The sequence below is a fragment of the Dermacentor albipictus genome, chromosome 1 (assembly GCF_038994185.2).
Source record: "Dermacentor albipictus isolate Rhodes 1998 colony chromosome 1, USDA_Dalb.pri_finalv2, whole genome shotgun sequence".
Classification (NCBI taxonomy): domain Eukaryota; kingdom Metazoa; phylum Arthropoda; class Arachnida; order Ixodida; family Ixodidae; genus Dermacentor; species Dermacentor albipictus.
The window spans coordinates 109172214-109195007 of record NC_091821.1 but is presented as its reverse complement, the minus strand read 5'-3'; the positions used below and the strand labels follow the sequence as shown (position 1 = coordinate 109195007).

Below are 22794 nucleotides of genomic sequence, written 5' to 3'. Positions count from 1 at the left end.
AAGCTTCAGTGAATAGCCATAAGCCTGCCTCGTGTTAGGCCCACACCCTGTAAAACATCCAGAAAAGAAGTGCAAGCCTTACATGAGTAAATATGGTAGCCCTTGATGTGAAGCTCTTCCTTCATTTCCACTGTGGTGAGGGCACTGCCACCCCTCAGCTTAAGGGGTCACTGAACATTTTAGTGTAATGAGGCGCTTTAAAGGGACTGACAGCCATTTTTTATGGTACCCATTTTTTTAGTGCAATGGAAAGCTTACAGGTCCGAGTGTCCAATCATACAGTGATAACTTGACCTTTCAGTCTCTAGCCTGTACAACAGCCCTCACGTGCGCTGCAATGCATTGAACAGCTCTGCCTGCTCTGATGCTCCACTCATTACCACAAAAGCAGCGTCTCTCATTAGCGTGCACTTCTTTTACTTTGTAGTAACCATAGAATAAAGTCCCAAAGCCTAATAATATGTGAACTGCAATTTTAACCAATGAGTATGATGTGCTTAATAACAGCCAGCTTAGGTGCAGTAATTTCATACACTACATCTAAAGCACCAAGACTTCACCGCCAGGCCACACCACATACTGGTTTTTGAGACATTCTTTGCCAATTTAAAATTATAATTCCTACTTAAATCACAGAACAGCGTGCTGGATTCTGTCACTATAAATCATGGCCATTTCATTTCCATGAACGCTTCTGAACACATTCTGGCCAATTGTCGGTCCCTTTAAGCATGTACAGTCAAATCTCGTTGCTACGAACCCACATTAACTAATTTCTCAAATTTACGAATATTTTAAGGATCCCCACCAGATTGCTTATTTCTTCAAGTATTTCAGAACAACGAATTTCAACACAGCGCATATTTCAGAATAATGCACATAGTTTATTTTCCCGTTTGTAACCGAGGAACATCAGTATTACGAATTCGGCTAAAAGTAACAGCGCCACAACTCTCTGTGAAACAAAAACCATAAGTGCAGTAGCTATCACCATCACCATGCCACAGTAGCTGTCATCATCACCACGTCAAGTGCCAACTGCTTCACCAAAAACTTAATGACAAAGGTTTGGCAATGTTCGCGCGAGATCCAACGATGAATGCAGCTAGCGACGGTGCCAAGAAGAAGCAAAAGCAGTTTTCGCTGCAGGACAAATTAGACGTATTACAGGAAATTGGCACAATTAAAAAGCAAATTGACGTGTGCAGACAGCGTGGCATTGCCCCATCGACCATCGCGGCTATTTTGAAAGACCGAGACAAGATTGTCAAGCTTCACCAGGAATCGCAATTCACTCCTACGAGGAAACGGCTGTGACTGGGAAACTTTCGAAAATGTGGACCAAGCTGTTCTCACATGGTTCAAAGATGCCAGACTGCAAAACGTTCCCATGTCTGGCCCAATGCTCCAAGAAAAAGCCTGTGAATTTGCCGATGCACTTGAAATAACTGCGTTTGACGCCAGTGTGGGTGGGCCTCTTCGTTTCCGCCAAAGGAACGGAATAACTTGGCAGGTAGTTTCGGGCAAGAAAAGGCTGCTGACAGAGAAGGCGCGGATTCCTGGCGCTACGATTGTTTTCTAGAGGTGGCTGAATTGTACTCTGAAGACTATATTTTCAATGCGAATGAGGCTGCATGTTTTTATCAGCTCCTGCCAGACCAGACGATGCACTTCAAAGGGCAGCTGTGCAAAGGAGGGAGCAAGTTGCATCTCTGCGTGACAGTCCTGCTCTTCTTCAGTGCAACAGGCACGAAGAAAATTAAACCGCTCGTCATCGGCAAGTATGCAAAGCCTCGCTGCATGAAAAATGTCATGTCGTTACCGTATGACTACCGTGCCAACAAACGAGCCTGTATGACCAGAGAACTCTTTTCTGAGTGGCTCATCGAACTTGACGACCAAATGAGGAAGGATGACCGAAGAATTCTACTGTTTGTCAGCATCTGCTCTGACATTGTGAATGTTCGCTTGATGCACGTTTGCTTGAAATTTCTGCTGCCAAACAGCACGTCCTTGTTGCAACCCCTAGACCAGGGCATTATAAAGAGTGTGAAAGCAGAATTTCGTAGGTGCCTTGCGCAGCGGTTTATTATCAACTTGCACCTAAAGCAACCAACTGCAATCAATATTCGTCAGGCAGCAGAAGTGCTCACAGGAGCTTAGTGGAACTTGAAAGCATCCACCATTCGCAACTGCTGGCGAAAAGCGGAGCTTGTCAAAGCGCCTGTGCAGCTTGAAGATGACCTGGAGGTGACTGACAACAACCCAGGAGACCTGTGGACCGAGGTTGTGGAACAGCTGCCCGCTGTTTTCCTTCTACGACTACGTGGAGAGCGACAGCGCAGCACTAACGGCGGCGGACCTGACAATCGAAGAGATTGTTAACTGCGTTCGCGACGTCTCCAGTGACGATGACGACCCGAAGGAAGACAACTGTAGGTGGTCATCGAACACCGAAGATGAGATCATGTCGAACATTGATGTTTCAGTGCACACGAAAAGTCTGCACTTTCATCGCTCGGTGCAATGACGTACCCGATGAGGTATGAGGTAGCACAAAGTGGAAGATGTAGATGCATTCCTAATCAGTCGTGCGTGCCACGCGCGCCAGGAGAAAATGACTGATTTCTTCAAATAAAGCAACCTTGAAGTCAGTGAAACATTTTTATTTGAGAGTATGCTTGTCTGCATGCACGTCTACTGCCAAGGTACGTCATTTTCATTTCCAGGTCTGTCCACTGGCTTGTAACCGCAAGTTTTTCATTCCAACAATATTTCAAAATAGTGAACGATTTTCGGCAGTCCCGCATGATTCGTTATATCGAGATTTGACTGTACCTGAGATAATGGAAAGGTGTTTGTCAAGCAACTTCTAACCACAGGGATCACTGTGGAGGATGGTTAAAACTGTAGTAGCTTGAGCTGAGGTGCATTTGTGAATACATATATACAAACCACCCATGCTCTCTGCATGTCGAGCTGGCAGGGGGAATACTGTCTCTAGCTTCTGCTGCTGATACGTGGGTGATGAACGAACAGTTGGCAGCATGTTAAGGAGGCGTAAACATCCAGTGATGAGACTTTTAGTGAACATTAACAAGCTGTTTTGTCTCTGCTGTGGAATTTGATTGTCTGTGTGAGCTTGATATGCTTGATGTTTCTACATGCACGCACAAAAGGTTGCTGATGGGATGTCAAAGGCAAACCTCGATTTGTAGCACCATTTCTTTTTTAAAGTTTATGTACATGAATCGCCTGTTAAGATTTTTTAGCTCGCGTACGAAAATTCGCAAATTTAAATAATTTATGAATTAAAGAAATTAAATTATAGGATTTTATTTTCTTAAAACTGCCCAGTGGGTCATGAGGGACACCATAGTGGAGGGCTCTGGATTTGGATTTATCACCTGAGGTTCTTTAAGGTGCACCCAAAGCGAGCATTTTTGCATTCTGTTCTCATTGGAATGTGACCATGGTAGCCAGGAATCAAATGTGCAATTGTGCTCAGTAGCACAACACCATAGTCACTGTGGTGGGTTTTATCTGTTAAAGGTTCCAATTAATCTTATAAGAATGATTAATTAATACCCAGCCTTAGAGTGAAATATGTTGCTGAACACTCTTTGCTCTAATAGCAGTACACAATTAATTAATTGTCTAGGAGACATCACTGCTACTGAGAATTTTGCAGTTTTTACCTTGCCATGGATGGCCTGTGTCAATACTTTGTGTAAACTGGGCCAGATCTGTTGCCTCATTTGGTAGGAAGTGACTCCTACCACCAAGAATTACTTTTTGGGAAGCCCAATATGCCTCTATAGATGATTTAGAGGTAGAGCAGCACGTGATGTACAGCTGCTGCTGACAAGGTGCACATTTAACCCGCCGTGGTTGCTCAGTGGCTGTGGTGTTGGGCTGCTGAGCACGAGGTCGCGGGATCGAATCCCGGCCACGGCGGCCGCATTTCGATGGGGGCAAAATGCGAAAACACCCGTGTGCTTAGATTTAGGTGCATGTTAAAGAACCCCAGGTGGTCAAAATTTCCGGAGTCCTCAACTACGGCGTGCCTCATAATCAGAAAGTGGTTTTGGCACGTAAAACCCCAAATATTATTAAGGTGCACATTTAAAAGGGAGACAAGACCTAGACATGAATAACTTCACCTTTTTTTCTTTAAACATTTAGACCTAAGGGTGAGGAGGTCTTTACACAAAAATATATGGTAATCATTTAGCACTCTATAATCAGCTCAGCTACTGAGGTGCTTTACACTCCAATAACCTGAAGGGCTCCTTCTTTTATTTCTAGATCAACATCTTTATGACCCACCTGTCAAACTATGGAAATGATCGTCTCTCTTTGTATACCTTTGAATCTGTGTTGAAATTCATAAAATGCTGGACTAACTTGAAGTTGAGCACCATTCCACCACTTCAGTTGGCGGAGAAGTATTTCCAGATGTACCCTGATGAGACAGACCCTATCTGGATGGTGAGTGGCTGAAGGACTAACGTATTCCACTGCAGTTTATTATGCATTATGCATGGACAGATTGGATAAGAAAGCTTGCTTAATATTTCTGATTCACAGTATTGCAAAGGCTCTGTGAAGCTCCCATGCTAATTAAAGGGTTTGATGTAATTATTAATGAAAATGGATTTTAAGTTTGATGACAGCGTGTGTATTTATGCTGTATCATGTGAAGAGTGCTGCCACATTTGTAAAGCAGCATTTCAGTGGGTACACTGCTGCCATTGCACTAGCTTTAAAAAGGAACCTAAAGTAACCTGTATGTCACATGATGGCAATATTAAAAGGAGAGTTACTTAAGCCTTGTCCTTGTTGAGCATTGCTTTTACCCTTCTAATATTTCGGTTTTATACTTGCTTCTGAGAGAAGCAGTATGCTTGCAAGCTACAATGCATTTTGTCACTACAAGCAGCAACACAAATGAGAAAGTGATGCGCAAACAAGCCACTGTGTTGCCTGTATCTTTGTGACCTGTGTTTCTGCTACAGTACTTATCTGAACCACCAACAAGTCCACCTTGATGTGTTTGAAGATTATATCTAAGTATAGTGTCCCATTTTGTTAACATATTTGATAAAAGAAGAGCTTGCACTAAATTTAGCAATTTATTTTTAGAATCCTTGTGAAGACAAACGCCATCTGTCAATCTGGTCATCAAGCAAGTCATGTGAACAACTGCCAAAATTTCTAGTCATTGGTCCCCAGAAAACTGGTAAGTAATAGTAAATTTTACAGCAGAGACAAAAAGAGGGAAGATTGTCAGAACATCATCTGTGTAACCTTTTAACATGAAGGAATTTCGATTCTCAAGTTGCTGTTTGGCTTGCAATATTTTTTTTTTTCATCATCGTGCCAAAATTCAAGCACGGTCAAAAGCTTTGAGTTGTAAATGGTGGCTCAAAGAAGAATAGCAAGAAGGGAGAATGCATTAAAAGTTCTTATCATACATTTGCCAACCTACTGTTGTTGCACTGTTGAACATTTATCTTTCTCCTTGCAGGAGCAAGAAGTTTCCAGCTATTTTATGTACAGTTTACTTCTGTTAATTTGACTTTGACTAGATCAATGAAATCGATAAAATTATCTGGTGGGTTGAATTAAGGAAAAAAAATGTCCAAACACACCACTGTTTTATTTAGCACTACTTTTTATACGGTTCTAATGTGTATCCAATTGTTCTTTCTCTCTCTTTTTTAAATTCTGGCAATTCGAAATAACATGAAACCTGCACACTTGGCTTTCATAGAATGGGAATTTGTTTACACTGAATGACTATTGTTGTGACCATAACATGTTGTCTTCCTTGCAGTCCATTGTGTTGGATATTCTGCATTTCTCAAACCACTCTGCAACGATTGCAAATTGGATGTTCGCCCATGCCTAGACTAGACCACTTTACCAGTTTATTTTGCAATGCATGCAAGTCTCCGGAGCGCAGAAAACACATGACGCGACTCCATTTCTTCTGTTAGGATGTAAAATAATCCTTTGAATGAGCTTTCGTAATTAAAGCCTGAAAGCAGCATCATGTCATCTTGCACTGGCTCTGATGGTAGACTGTTGCTAACGCCGTGAATCCAGTTTGGATAAAACATAGATAGATTTCTGATAAATTTTTTTTAGGAAAAAAGGCGGGCGTGAAAATCAGGTAAATTAGCTGTTGCTGTTTTTGCTTAGAAGTTGGCCAGAGGCAGTCCGAATTTCTACATTTTTGGCAGGAGATCAAGTGTCTTCAGTGCATTCAATGTCCCAGAAGTACCACCTAGACAGATGGTGTAGCCATTAAGGTCACCGTTGGAGTCAGGCGCATGCGAGCATTGCTGAGCAGTCAAGTTCGAATTATCCAATGAGGGAATATTTCAGAATCAAAATAACCATAGCTTTGACTCGTAGAATTGTATGGGCGCAAATGGGGGACCTTTGGTCAGGATTGAATTTACCATAAAGTCTAAATAATCGGAGCCATATCAACAGAGGTCTACTGTATTAATGTTTATATAGAAACATACTAATCGCAGCATATGCTATTGTATAACAAATTGTAGCCTATTTGTTGGCCCTTTTAGTGAACTCCATGCAGAAGTAACCTGTTGATATGTTTTCGAACATTTAAAAAAACGTTTAAACATTTTTTTTAACAGTTGCAATGAAATGTAGGAAGCATGAATGAGGCAAATATTATTTTCAAGTGTTTATTTTTAGGCCATAGGGGTGCACAGAAAGCATGGGAAGTTATTATTTGAGTTGTTGAAACATGAAAACATACTTCGTGTTTGCATTGTATCACTGCATTATATCCAATCTGATTATAGTTACTATCTATGATTATAATAGAGATACTGTATTTATTTGATTATGAGGCGAGGGGGCCAGTTGGAGGACCCAGTAAGAAAAATATCCTTATGGTGGGGCTTCACCGCATCGTGGTGCGCGCTGCCATAAAGCCACACTATAAGGCGAAAGCCACACTGCCGTGAAGCCACTCTGTAAGACAAAATTCGCGTATATGGCAGGGGAGGGGGGGGTTACTTCGAGGCTAAAGTTTCTGGGGGAAAAAACTTCTCTCTATATTTGAATAAGTACATTAATTTTGTATATAATCCGTGTATTTCATCTTGATAAAAAATGTTTGCAGGTACAACTGCGCTGTATACTTTCTTGACCTTGCATCCAACAATAGCAAGCAATCACCCCAGCCCAGACACATTTGAGGAAGTGCAGTTCTTCAATGGCAAAAATTATTACAGGGGTCTTGACTGGTAAGTGGTTGTAAGCATTGGTAATTTTTGACTTTCTTATGTGACTCTACAATCAATCGCGGATATCTCAAATCTGGATATATCGAATTGTTGTCTATATCGAACAGCCGTAACATCCTCTTGAATATCCTATGCAAAAGTATAGCGCTGTACTATACGTTGTGGGGCGCACAGCCAACAGGGTGTATCGAACTTTTGTTAATTGCCATTTTTTATATACAGTTATTGAATGCTGCGCTGTGCTGCATTGCATCGCACCACACTGCTCCCCTGCAAGTGCACTTCTAACAAGGCCACAAACACTTCTTGTGGGCAACGTTTATACATATACTCGTGCCGTCAAAAACATTCAATGCCAACGAAATGGCAGTGTCTTTGCAGATGCTGTCAAACAAGACATTGAATCTGAAGGGTAGTACTTGCTACAGATAAAAAATATGCAGGATGCGTGTCACTGCAAGCGGCTGTTCGTTATGAGCAAGAGCAGATCGCCATGCTGCTTCAAGAATGTAAAAGGCCTTCCATTGTGATATGCATTCCATAAGAAAGCATAGATTACACTTTATGTTTTGACTAAATAGCTCTGGGCATGGAGATGACGAACCGGATATGTTTTCAACCCCGGTCGATTTAGATCTGGGAGGCTTGTACAGTGGCTGAAGAATGCCAGGAGTGCAAATCTCCCCATACGTTGACCTGCACTACTACAAAAGCTGAAGCTCTCACCCTCCAAATGGGCTGTAAAGATTTCAAGTGCAGCAATGGCTGACTTGAGTGGTTCAAGAAACGACACAGCGTGACCTCGAAGTTGATCATTGGCCATGATGTGAACCATGACACTGTAGACATATGGCGCCAACATCGGTTCCAAGCTCTACTTGAAAAGTATGAAGACAGACATCTACAACCTAGATGAGGCTGCATTTTTCTACAAGATGCTACCGAATTGCATGATCACTGCCGCTGTTGGATTTTCATCTGGAGGAAACAGAGCAAGGAGTGTGTCACGGTGCTGTTTGGTGCCAATGCAAGAGGCAAGGACAAGCTTCCCTTGTTTATACAGGGGAAGGCAAAGAAGCCGCAATGCTTCCAAAATGCAACTATTCCCAAGGAATGCATCTACAGAAGTAACAAGCGAGCATGGATGACTGCTGCTATTTTTTAAGACTATGTGCGCCTTCTGGATAGACGGTTTGACACAAAGAATAGGCAGTTGCTTTCCATTATTGACAGATGTCCCAGCCACAGGAAGATTGAAAACCTCAAGGCAATCACTGTGGAATTTTTTTCTGGAAACACAACTGCGGTATTGCAACTGATGGACCCGGGCATCATTGAGACCATTCGGAAGCTGTACTGCAAGGCTCTTTTGCAGCGCATGCTCACAGCGTATGATGCCAGCAAGAGGTACAACATTGATTTGCTTGGTGTGATCTATGTGCTGAACTTTTCATGAAAAGAACTCGCACCTTCAAAGGTCGCCAACTGCGTTGTGCACACCGGCTTTTCCCGAGCCGTCATCAGCGACCCTGACGATGACGAGCCAGATGATGACCGGACTTGCAGCGATCTGGACGAGGCTGTTCATAAAATTGCTGGCAAAAAGGTAGAAGGCAACTTCGAGACATTGGCTGATGCTGCTGCTCCCGTGGTCGCCCCAGCGATGGATGCGGGGGTACTAATCGACACTGTTGGTGGCCCCGATAAGGACGAAGAGCTGGTGGATGAAGAACCAAGTGAAGTGCCAACTACCTATGCCTGCTGTGAAATAAGATTGAAGGCTTGGGCGGCCTCGTGCAAAGCTTGGCCAAATTAGAGCAGGGGTTGCTCGCGTTCAGTAAGAACTGCCAGAGCTCACTGCCTTTTTTGCACCTGAATGAAGTTTTGTTTCACTGAATATATTGTATTTTGACTTCCTCGCAATTGTGGCACAATTGAAGCTCTACTACTTTGGGTTTTATCGAGTGGTCGCTTATATCAAATTACCGCTTATAACGAATTTTTTTTCCGCCCCACTGACTTCATTATAACAAGGGATTACTGCATTAAAAACATGTTTCTACCTTTGTTTGTCGTTAGTATTTGGTCAAAGACATGATGTATACTGATTAACATGAGTGGCGCAAGTATCTCAACATAACTTTTTTTTACCAGTACTAATTTAAGTCTAGTGCAGATGATGCTGTAGTTCTGCAGTATGTCTACCCAATTGCTGCCAGATTCTTGCACCCAGCTTCATGTTCCTCTAGTTAGTCAATGTTTCTTTCATTTTCTAGTGCCATTGCATTTTTAGTTTCTTAGTGGTGCTTTTGCTATTTAAAGTTTAGAGTACTTCTCTAGGCACTGTTGAATATGGCAACTAAAGCTTGTGCTCTATGTCTTGTGGCATTCATTACCCAATTTTGGTTGCCTATTGATTGCTGCAAACCATGCAATTTTTACCAAGTTTGTCGAGTAAATGAAATATGGCTTTTAATCAAGCCTGTCTTCAACCTTTGTAAATTTTCATGACTCTCCCAAACAATATGTAAGGTGAAGACTTTACCTCAGTTAAGTGTAGAACCAACTATGTGCTCTGTTTTGAGTATTCCTCTGCCCTTAAATGCACACACAAAAACAAAACATTGTGAACAATGCACATTGTAAGAGTTTCTAGTGGAGAGTGTATCGATAAAGAGATTCTGTAAAGATTCTGTTTTCAAGGTGACCCAGGCACTTGGCTTGCCTACGGATACATTTTTATTTTGTGGAACTAGCCTTTCTCTATAGATTGGTGGATGAGACACCGAGCCGCAAAAGGGGTTAATGTGTGCCCCATTTTCCTTTGCTTCCTTAGGTACCAAAGCTTTTTCCCAGCACCTAAGAATGGAAGTGCACCCTTTCTCTTTGAGAAGAGTGCGAATTACTTCGATGGGGAGCTGGTGCCTCAGCGTGCCCATGCCCTCCTGCCTCGTGCCAAGCTGGTGACCATCCTCATCAGCCCCACAAAACGGGCGTATTCCTGGTATCAGGTGTGAAGATGCCTGTTATACTACATAAAATGTGTATTCTGTCTTTACATTACAGTTTTTCAGCTGTTGCTTAGGGGTGAAGTTACTGGATTGCTTATGAATATTTGAAAAAAAAAAAAAGACCCTCGAATATCAATTTGATTCCAAATATTTTGTTTTTTTTAAAATAATTGAAAGGTTGTGTAGTATCAATGCCGTAAAAAAAGGCTTATTTACATTATTTGTTATTCTATCAAAATAGTGTCATTCCATGCCAAGTGTCCCAGATGTCTCCCTCAAGTATCTCAGATTTTCCTTTAACATGCAATTGTGTTTTGCTCTCTGCACACAGTCTTTCACAAATTATTATTGCTGAAAAAAATTTTCCAATCAAGTGATATGCTTCAAGGTTTGCTAATGTACGTGAAACACGGTGTTGCAAGATTACCTAAAAGCTATTTTGTTCTGTGGCACTTCACAACCTTGCTTGTAGAACCTATAAAGATTGAACTTTAATTATAGTAATGTGTACAAGGCAACTTTGGTACGGAAAGGGTACAAATTTCTTTAGTTTTGTATCAAATCTGCTACAATGACCACTTACACTGGACTGTCCCAGAGCTGCATTTTCACAGTAAAGATTTCCTTGCACCAGTATATTTTACATATTTTCTGAAGAAAAAAGAAAACATGACTAACGTACCAAAATGTCAGTAGTTATCCATTCTCAGCCATAATTTGCACATTGAGGTGGTATGACACAAACTGCATTAGATAGGCCTGTTGGTTGGCATTCCATTCCCATTATTATAATTTTGATTTTTGGTTTAAGCAAATATGAATTTTTGAAGTCGGGCAAGTTGGCCTCTGTACCACAGTCACCCGCTGTAATAGCTCAATGGCTATGACGTGCTGCTGAGCGCAAGGTCGCTGGTTCAATCCAGGCTGCAGTGGCTTCATTCTAAGAAGTGAAGTATGCAAAAAGTGCTTGTGTAATGGGCATTGGGGGCACATTAAAGAACCCCAGGTGATAAAATTAATCTGGAATCTCCCAGGGTGGCATGCTTAATAATCAGATTTGTGATTTTGGCATGGAAAATTCCAGAATGAAATATTTTGGTGTTTTACACAGTTGACATACAGTAAAACCTTGATAATTCGAAGGCCGCCAGACCATGAAAATTCTTCGACTTAAGCGGATTTTTGAATTAACCAAAATGACGAAGAAAAAAAGAAAAGCAAGAACTTGCCGCAAAAAGAAATCACCTTTATTTTCCCTGTCCAAGAATGATTGAAGTATTCACTGATGCAAGATTGCTTGGCACGGTATTTTGCCTTAGTTCCTTGTTCCCCAGCTGGCTCACAACACATAGCATGTAAAATATCACCACCCTGTGCCGACGTGGGAGTGGCCCGCTACTTGCTAACGTGCATTCTGAAGGACCAGAGTAAAGTTTTACCATACCATATCGCTGCACTCAACAAAGCTGTAGGCAACATTCAAAGAATCGATAACCGCTGCTAAAGTGGGCGCTTGACTCCAAAAATTCAGACTTGATGGATATTCTAGACTTCATAAATACACCATCATGGTTCCCATTTAGCTAATACATTTTAGGGGCCAATTTTTCGGACGAATTGAGGCCCCAAAGTTCAATATACCGGACTAAATTGCACATTCTGAGCCATGCTATGCATTTTTGGAGGCCGCCATGTTGGATTTTTCACTGGCTTGGCTTCCAGTGGCCCGCTCTATAGCCTCCGAAGATTGCGATGTGCACACTACTCAATAGAGAGCGCATGCCATCCAATCTCGGAGGCCATGCCCGCTCTTCTTTGGCTCACAAGATGCTCCAGAAGACAGCACTTGTTCTTTTTTCTTTCATTTTTCGGTCAGCACTATCGTCATAATCACTTAATGCGTGATCTGTTTTTTTTAAATATTTATATGTGTATACATGCGCGTGCGAACACACACGCACGCACACGCGCGCGCGCACACACACACACACACACACACACACACACACACACACACACACACACACACACACACACACACACACACACACACACACACACACACACACACACACACACACACACTAAACTTTTGTTTGCGATTTTGCACATGGTGTGTCCACAGAGCAGGTGTCTTGGAGACGTCGCATCTTTGTGGGGGTGTGTGCAGCTTTGCATTTGTGTGATTGGTGCCACCTCCTGTGCTTTCGCGAGAATCTAGTGCGAAGCTCCATGGTGAACTCCGTTAGCGGAGATTACCGACGTGGTGACGCTCTTGGTGAGTGTATACGAAGACGTCACTCTTCCAAGCAAGTCTGATCCCTCCAAGCATCGTATGAGGCAGAACATGGTGCGAAGCTCGTTTCTTCGATCTCCATGGTGAACTCCGTTAGCGGAGATTGCCAGCGTGGTGACGCTTTTGTTGAGTGTATACGGAGACAATGTCACTCTTGCGCAAATCCAAGCAAATCTGATCACCTCCAAGCATACTATGAGGCAGAGCATTATTATACATCTTTAAGCCACTATAAGGCTAATCAATTTTGTTTTTCGGGGGCTATTTTTCAGTCCACGCGTGGTCTGGATAATCGGTTGGCAACCTTATGTCGCACCCTAACCTAAGAGTCTCACGTTGCTGCCAGCCAGAAACTACAAATTATCCTGATAGGGCTGCGCGAGCTATTCAAATTGTCCAGTATAATTACACATTGAAAATTATGGGACCCCTCAAATTCTTCTAATTAAGCGAAATTTTGAATTAAGTGAGTTTAAATTATTGAGGTTTTACTGTACTTGTAGTTTTGTACCACGAATTCACTACACAGCACAATGGCTGTCATGCTTCAGGCAGTCAGAGCACATAATGTCTTGTTGAGAAATTATATTTCATTAATTTAGGAGTAGCACACTGGGATTGTGCTGCATGCCTAATGTGCATGTAGCACCTTTTACTTACAGAAATTTATGGGCAAGAGAGAACAAACATTTATTTCATCACAGCCACGGTTAGCCACAATGGTATGCAACCTAAAACAAAGATACAGCATGCTCTGTGCACAGAGTGCAAAAGAGTGTGGAAGTTGACAGCGTTGGCAGTTGACAGCCAGATGTTGGCCTAATTGCCAGAAAATTATCAGTAAATTTTCATTCGTAATTGTAAAAAAAAGAAAAAAGTTTGTTAGTATATCCATAAGAAAAGCTTCATTGAAGTGAGATTTCAAATGCATGTGTTTCTATAGGAATTTCAAGGGGAATTACGATTACTTTATGTTCATTAGTCTGTTATAACTCATTTCATTATAACAAGGTTTTAGTGACATTAGTTTTGTTAATCTCATAAGACAGTAAACGTGCAAAGTGGGGCCTCCACCAGAAATAATGCACAAGTTTTTTTGAAATGATGGGCTACCTGCAGTTCTGTGAGCAGTACTATTTTACCTCGGTGGCTTGATTAGACGCTGTGTACACCCGACTTCTTAACTGAAAATGTCCGTACCTCTGTTCAAATCATGTAGACCCATAACCTCGTCGATCCAATGTTGTCTTGTACAGTTTCCTGGTTCCAACATTTGCGATCGAGAACACATAAAAAATGACCCAATACATCTTCAAGGGGAGTATGGTAGCACGATTAAAAGACGGGACAAAAAAAGACGCATAGGGAAACACACCGCGTGTGTGTCCCTGTGTGTGTTTTTTTTGTCCCGTCTTTTAATCGCACTACCCTACTCCCCTTGAAGATACATTATCAACAAGCCCACATTGCAACCCTCGTGACCCAATACAGTCACGCTTCTTTTTTGCCTGTTGATACGTTCCTAGGAAACACAATCTTTTGGCACCACCGTTAAGTACATCGCCAAACTTTGATCGTATGGTACGTTGTCCAGCTGCTAGACCACATGAGAACAAGAAAAGGCACAAGGCACACACAATCGAGAGCATTAGCCACCTGCCACGGCAGCTTCCCTGCAATATTCGCCTGCCCATGCCCCATGAAAATGCCGGCACACATTCAATTTCTTATTCCGGTAGCAGAAATCTCTTTACGGGTCAGCGCATGTTGCATTCACAGCTATCGCCACCAACCCTCTTGCGATAAGCATCTTCACCTATCTGTTCCACAGTGCATGAGGTATATAGTGCCGTTGGAGGTGTGCTGCATGCTATAATAGACAATAACCAAATGCGCTGCCGTTCCCTGCTGCAGGTTCCCTGATGCTCACGAAGTGAGCATCATGTTTCACTCTGGTGGCCTTGTATTCCAGCGTAGCCCACCAGCTCAAATCGTTTTGGTCTCCCGTTGCTTAAATTTATATGCAATAGGAAAACGTAAGTGCGTCTCGGACCACTGGGGCCGCTCGGGACCAGCTTGACATGCATCGGCATCTCTTGCAGCTATGATTCTCGCCGAGTGGGCACGCTGAAACTTCCCACCTAAATGACCTGCCCGAAGAAGCTGCTGGTCTAGGCTGAATTCAAGGAAGGCAAACGTAAGCTTGCTGAAGCCGCATAAACAACGGATTTCTCAGGGCACTCGGGCCACACCAGCTCCGCGCATGTTGACGTCTCTTGCTGCAATGATCCTCGCATTACTTTGCATTACATAGATGTCAACTACAGTCAAGTCTACGAAATTTTTCACTGACTTCGGGTCGTATGTTTTTTCAGTTAGTGCAATTTTTCTCACATCTTTTTCCCCAAAGTGTGGGAACAATGTTCTACTGTAATTACTGCAGCTTTTGTTTCCCAAGATTTCTCACAAATAAGCTTGGGTGAACCTAGTACACAGATTACAGCATGAAAGTTTTTTACCTTCAGCTTTCTTCACAAAGTGCTTGTAAAGCGCTACCAGATACAAAAATAAAGTTAAGGGGACCATGAAACAATTTGGACGATTGTGTACAAACATACTGAGTTTGTAGAGTAGGTCCTTCTGATGATTAACAGACATATTTAAGCGCTCCACGTAAAGTGTGTAATCTATTATGATGTTTTAAAAATGCGCATCACTACCGATCACAGTGACTTTGTGCCCCTCTGTTTTCAGCTGCCCTTTCCTACACTACGTAGTGTGGGAGAGCGATGTCACTTGGGCGAGTGTTCCGATGGGCTACCAATGCAACATCATCAGGAATGCTTGAAACATGCTTCATTAAGCCATTCAGCTACTTCATTAAGCCTATTTTTAAAAGCACACTACTTATGCATGGTAATTTGAGTACCCTTAAAAATAAGTGCGCAAAGCAATTAATGCTGACGTTTCTTAAAACCAATGGCCCACTGCTGCCTAAGAATGCAGATTGTCTGCTAGAGCTCTGGTGATGGCAGCCGATATGGGATGCGCATGCAGCTCTCACAAGAAAATAGGAGCAGTGATGTCTTCTTTGGCAACAGGAGCATGAATGGTACCAGCACTGTATTACGCTTGTCTTCCACTTTAGGTGTGTGCAGTGAGTAAACTGCAGTAACTGCAGACGCGAGCGCTGCACGTCGATGTCAACACCAACATCTCTGGTCAATACACCAATTGCCTGCAGTTTTGGAAAGAAAGGTGCTTTTAGCTGTAACCACAGGTTCGGAATTTGTCAGAAAGACAACTTTTGTGTATAATTGGCCCGCAGTGGTAGCAGGAGAATATCCAAACAAGCTGAGATCCTGAAAAAAAGTGTTGCGAAGGCAGTCGAATGGGCCTTGCAACGTATCAAAACGTCCGTCAGATGATACACATGATACACTAAATACCATCGGAGAAAAAAAAAAGACTTTGGTGTAGTGGTACCAGGGTGCGAAACCGGAACTGAACCGAAAACTGGAAAATTTTATTTTTGCTCGAACCAGAACTGAACCAGAAGATTACGATTTCTTTCAATCCGGAGCGAAACTGAAAGGAAAATATAATGGTTTTCAATTCTGGTTAGACACCTTTTCGAGAGGCTTTTCATCCATACATTACCTACACTTGTGGCTCAACTACATTACCTCATATGTAGGTACACACCATCTCCCAGTGATTGTAAATGTAGCAGCATGGTTAGTATGATTTTCAGCATATTGCGTCGAGGGGCAGGCTAGGTGCTGTGTTAAGGTGGCGGTCCCACTCCGGCGACACGAGCCCGCCGTTTTCGGTACTTTTGGAGCAACCGTGGCGGCTCTTCGACTTGGGATATAAAGTTGTAGTACATGCCATAAAAAAGCTTAATTCTTGTATATTCCAAATAAACATAATATGTATAAATTGATTATCGTGATTTAGAAATATATATTCAAGAACAAGCATAAGATAAATGGTTTTCGCGAACTGTGTCTCAGTTGTGACCATATTTAGAAGAAACTACTGCATCTACTGCATTGCGGCTTGCTCTGTAGCTTTAGGACATATTTATCTATTTCCTAGATGCAGTAAAATAATGTTGAATTTTTACTTTTTGGATAATTTGCTTTTGAAGATTGCCAAATATCGCAACTTTTGTTGTGAACAGCCCGGAAACTACACACTCAAGGAAGCTAAATTTTGTACAAATTGGAGTTCAAGGAATTTCCATTTAGGACGCAACATTTCATTTATGCAGCTTTATTAGTTCTCCTAATAATGCGACCGAAATTAAGCAATATTTAGAATTCTGGTCCTACTTATGCCCATTTTTGCGTGAAGGTACTAAAGGTACGAAGCTGCCGTTTTGGATGAGAGAACTAGAAGCCTGAATTCAAAATCTCAACGCATACTTTTCCAATAAAGCAAAAAGAAACGCTGTACGGGACGCGTGAATTTTACTATTTTTTTCCACTGGTAACATAGATAAAGTCGACGCAATCTTCAAACCGTACCACAATCTAAAAACTCATATCTCAAGCATTAGCAGCTATGGTCATTTGTTATCGTAACATGCTATAATCACAGCGACAAACAGCAAAGAAAGGAAGAAATTTATACTATTTTTGCACTTACATGCAAAATTTACACCTAGCGCCATCTGTACGACTGTCAGAAAAGTGCTGGACCGGGAAGTTCACAGTTTCTCCGAATGTGGCGGGCCAAAACATTTTACCTCAGGAACGAACGTTTATACTTTTCCGCCGAACGATTCCTCGGGCGAAATCTTATAATGGTTTCGAAAGAGAAACTGTTCCCTTTGCCCTCACGTGATTCGTCAGAATTGTGGTTGCATCAGTGGCCGTCAGAGACAGCGCTGCGATACGCAAATTTTGAACACGTCACGCACCTGTCAATAATTTTTTAAGCGAACCCGTCGTCGGCCATGAGTGGAACCGGCGAAGAGGTAGTCCGCTTTGGGTTCCTGTCGCTGTGGCTTGGATGTTTGCTTGCAACCATGGCCGCGCCGCCTCGGACACTCGCGGGTGGTGAGCGCTCGCGCGCGTTGATCATCTCTGAGGTGCGACTTCATACACATGAAAACATGGCGGCGCCCCCTCATTCCTTGCCTCAAGTTACTCTCCCGGACCCGTCAACGACTGGAGGTGCGAGACACGTTATCAGAGCTGACAGATGAGGTGTTTTGGCGCCATTATCGTCTGTGAAAGGGAACCATCCGATGGCTGTGCGACGAACTGGTGGAGACGAGCAGCCATCGCCCTTTGCCGGTGCGAGACGTGCGGCCCGAGGAAAATGTCCTTGTGCGACGACATCATAGTATAACGAACAAACTTTCAAAATTTCCACAAAACTGATGGCGATGGGGCTATCTCCTTTGATTCGAGGGGTAACAATGTTTAACGCGTGGATTACCACCTGGCGACGAACAAGTACACAAATGGTAATATTATATGATTCTGCAATTCTTAACTCGTCATATGATGACGTACACTTCAGAGGCAGCACCCTCTCGTTTATTGGTCGCGTCTTCCACCGGCTTAGGAGTGGCCTATTTAGTGACGTAAGCGGTGAAGCGAACCGGGGTGCTATTCTTGACACGTACGACGGCTGCACGGCCGCCATTATCCGCCATGTTGACTCTCTGGCCGTCAAGAGCTCACGTGCCTTGAAATTTTGGCCGGGAAATGGATGTTCCGCAAAATGCAATTTTGCGTTTTCATCAAGATAACGAAACGTGACCCGGAGCTACAAATTTTATCGACTAATACATTTTTTTGGTCCTTGGCAGCTATATTGCGACGTTAGCGCTTCAAAAAGAAAGTGAGCGGTAGCGTACAGAAGCCAGTGCAATGCATCTACAATTTCGCGAATATGTGGTGGGGATCCAAGATATGCGCCATGTCAGTTTGCTGATTGGCTGAAGGAATGTGCTGTGGGGAGCGTTACAGGAAGGGCCATTTCGTAAACGTCAATTTGACGTTGCGTGACGTTGCGCTGGGCCGCCATTGCAGAGATTTTCCGCCATAATTTGTAGTGCGACGAGACGCGCGAATTATGGTAATGAGCAGCCATATGCAATGGCGGGAGAGAGGAATGCGTATCGCCACATTTTCCCCGTCGTGTGGCACCATGAAAATATTTTGTTCCTAACGCGTGCTCATAGTATTTGCATCGCTCTCGGGTGGTGTTGGCATTTGTGTTTTGGGCCATCATTCTTTAAGATAATGCGTTTATAAGAAATAATACTGGTTGAACATAGCAGACTTTTCTCAACGTTGTCCACTTTCCACTGCTGCGTTTGTGTTGTAATCAAGATTGATGCCTTTTCGCACAATCAAATGTTATGGCAACGGCGTCCTTTTAATTCATAAAAAGGAACGCACGCAAGGCGGCGCCTTGAAGTTTCCTCCAGCGGTGCGAGTGACCAGCGAACTAAACAAGAGAGGGCAGCGCCGGCGTTTGTGTCGCGCTAGCGGATATCTCTGGCGCGCGAAACGCTATCGGGGATATAAGGCCGTTTCTCAGCCAGCCGAGTTGGGCTGAGTCACTTGCGTTTCGCGAGATAGCGATAACGCGGCCTAGAACGTGTGCTCATCACCACTCGTTGGTCGCGTACGTTTCCTCGAGGTAGAAAACAAGCGCATTGGCACCAACGTACGATGACTCATTCCGTTTACCGGGTACACGCATCCTACCTAATGAAGCAGACAACGGCTTGTACACAGCAGACAGAAGCGAGAAGCGTTTTCGACGGAATAATCGTACGCTTTGAGCTAGCTGCTTTATTTTTACTGGGGAGGAAAACTGCTTTCCTTCATCAAGAACGTTAGGTTAGATGCCTTCATTTCAGTTTCTTAGGCAAAACGTCAAGCTTGGGTCACGTTACGAAAGCAAAACGGCGCTATCAGCGTCATTTTGAACGCGTCGCGTCAACGTCACGCCTCGAAAAAAATGGCGGAATGTCCAGAATAGCGGCCCCGGTTCGCATTTTGAACCGTTGCTCCCCTGGATTGCTCCCCTGGACTCCCCCACAATGCCTGTCAATCATCCTGAATAGTTAGAGGAACCACTCCCAGAGGCATAGCCAAGGCCGCGAGACACGCTCTTGTTTCCTGCTTTTGCTGGGTTAGCACGTGCATAGCAGCCACGGCGAAAGCACGTGCCAGCCAAGCATGAGAGCTGCCTGTGTGGCCGAAGAAGGAAGGAGGCCTCGCCCATGGTGCGCTAAAATGACTCCGTGTAACTTCGGTTCAGTCGTCGACCTTGTAGATGGCGCGATTACAGTAGCACAATAGAGGAATCTTCTCCTTTTTTCTTTGGCTGACACAACGCAGTGGAATGGAGTTGTATTGAAACGTGTACTTGTTTATCTTTCACCTGTGACCGCTTTTCACCGGGCGCAGGACGCGCCTGCATGTATCGGAAATTTCTCGAACGTTATCGATGCTTCTATCCGTTGTCTGTTGTCCCCGACACTTATGTAATCTGATTGTATGAGCGACGCGAAAAGCACGCATGCTGTAGTACTCAACGCGCAGTAAGACGAGACTGCAGAGAACAAATTGCACCCCATACACCACATGGTTTCACCCATTGGCCTGGGCCGGTATTATGTAGCGATGCCTTTCCGATGATAATGCCTTTTCGTGCTTTTCGCGCTTGGTCAGTGATTAGAGCGACGGTCCGCTCACGTTATGAACGGGATCAACCGGACGTGAGCGGTGGATAAGACTAGCATAGAATAAAGGACAAAGCATTGTTGTGATCGGTCTTTCAATCCTCCTGGCGAGCCTGGGACTTCGAGCGGGAGCTGCGCCTGCTGAGCGGCCATGGCCTCTTCAATGGGCACCGAGGAGTTGCCCCCTTTCGAGCCGGTGGACGGGCTGTTGTAATCGGCCGTTCACTCTGCGACACCCCTCGGTCACGGCTCGCCCGATTATGGTGAAAGGGCCGACAGCCTCGACAAAATGGTTCTCGACACGGATGAATTGTGACCAGCGCGGGAATACTTTTCATGAGAGGTTTGAGAAACTAGCAATGACACGCTGTCACCTGTCAGCAGCACAAACTGGCGTGTCCCAGCCAGAGACGCGCTCAGTGCGATGATACTTGAACGTGTGTCCAACAGAATTTCTTCACCATATGTTTTGAGAAAAATAATATTGACTCGGGTGACGCACGTGTCCGCTGTTGAAATCAAGGTCACTGATTCTACACCAGGCCGTACCGGCTACATTTTTATGGCGGCGAATCTGCAAAATTACCCTTGTTTGAAGCATTGTGAACCCTGGGTGACATGACAAAGGTAGCAGATGTTGTGAAATATGCGCGAATCATATTCTACTAACAAGATTGTGGACCCAATGGCCTTTTTCATGCCTGCTTATCTGATATTGGGCAAGAACACCGCCAAGCACCTAGCCATAGTGTACTGTGGGTTTATTGTCAGACGTACGCTCTTTCCTTTGTCGTTCGTTTCGATACATAAATTGTAATAGCTGACCTCAAGGTCTAGTTCCCGAAGACAGAGAAAGAAAATTTTAAAAAATGCTGTCAAAGATTCCTCTTTGTCTTATAGGTGTCATGTTTTAGATAATTGGGTCCTGCCTATTTTGACGCACGTTTCTAATCGATACGTTTTTTTTTGTCATTTGCGCACGTGCGCCCTGGCAATGTTTCGGTATAAAATCGACCCGAGTATGCACTGCTGAAGTGGGGATCGCACGTGCCCTACGATTTGATTTGTGACTACAAACGAACCTAACAGACGATTTGCAAATATATGGGAGTTGGCGGCCCTAAAACGCCCTACCTTCTAAGGAAAACTCACCAACAGTCGACCATTCCGAAAAACGAACGCCGCGGAGATCGTATTTATCGATTACGACATCTTTTGGCAGACTATTCAAACCTGATGTGCAATTTCGCCTTTCAATGTACTCTTCTAACACTTCACTAAAAGTCGAGAGCGAACTTATTGCAAAAAGTTTTGCATATTGCATTGTCATAATAAGTAACGCCAAGGAGAGAACATGTGACGAAGCGCGCAAAAAAGAGCAGCTCATATGTTGATAATGATGAATACATGATAAAACATCCGTTTAGTACATACGGTATGCAGACGAGGGTCCCGAAATACACGGACGAGAAAGATGAAAAGGGAGCCTCGTGGCCAGCTTTATTGCGAATGCCCCGTTTATTTGTGTTTTTTCTCGCTAGCTCATACCCCCCTCCTCCCGAAACATGTAAATAATGGCGGGATCCGAAATACAGCCTTATTAGCTATAGTTTCTCGTTCATGTGTTGTTTTGCACTATAACATACGTGTCGAGAAAGTGTGACAAAGAACATTGTTACGTGCTTCCGTTATCTTCGTTTTTCTGTACTTCAATCTGTGGTAGCGAGTTTTTGCGACCTTGAAGTAAGCTAGGAATGTAATAGAGTGAAAACGTTGCATACATCACATATCAATAAAGAAGACAAACGCCTGCTTTAGCAAAGCCTTCAAATAAAAAAAAAAGGGAAGAAAGCAGTAATAGCGAAATTTGCTCTACAAGAATGCGCCTTTTTGACGAGATACCTTCAAATTTTCCACGTGTTCGAGAACAGCATCCTCTCGGCAGACGAAAGCGAACGTGCGCGCTTTTGTCCATGGCCTGCATGTCGCGCGGAGCAAGACAGCGCTGGGCACGCAATGCGAGAGTGCGCTGAGTTATCCCTTTCCCTCCTCTCTACTATTTACCCTATGCTCCTGCTGGCCGATGTTCAGCTGCCAGCAATCCGGATTGTCAGGCAAGCAAAACTTCCCTCAGCGTTTTCTTCTCAAAACCACGAATAAAATCCACGCCTTGTCATCTGCACGTGGTAAGTGCGTCGGGACGGCCAGGCAGACGGTCGCAAATACAAGGAAAGGAGAAAAAGAACCCAGGACACGGACGCATTCGTCTTTCCGGTAATGTCTCATTGTCGCGGAGACAGTGAGGTCGACAGACTACCCTTCTTTTATGTTCCTTCACGCTACTGAGATTCCTAAATAGACACTAATCAAGTGGCGCTGCAAAGGCAACCTGCAGTGAGCTTCATGGTGTGAAGGATTTTGTCATACTATTGTTCAGTTGTATTCCACGTAGTAGTGACGGCGAAGAAAACAGTCGCAAAA

The 22794-nt window shown here is 43.7% G+C and overlaps 1 protein-coding gene across 3 annotated transcripts in view; it reads left to right on the top strand.

The window, feature by feature from the left end:
• sfl (N-deacetylase and N-sulfotransferase sfl) overlaps window positions 1-22794 on the top strand; it is a 126705-nt gene that overhangs the window by 77976 nt on the left and 25935 nt on the right. For all 3 annotated transcript variants that reach the window (XM_065439416.1, XM_065439417.1, XM_065439415.1), the window contains 4 exons: window positions 4309-4491; window positions 5146-5242; window positions 7166-7289; window positions 10126-10300. In XM_065439416.1, coding sequence (XP_065295488.1) covers window positions 4309-4491; window positions 5146-5242; window positions 7166-7289; window positions 10126-10300 — 579 coding nt within the window. The remainder of the gene's footprint in view (window positions 1-4308; window positions 4492-5145; window positions 5243-7165; window positions 7290-10125; window positions 10301-22794) is intronic.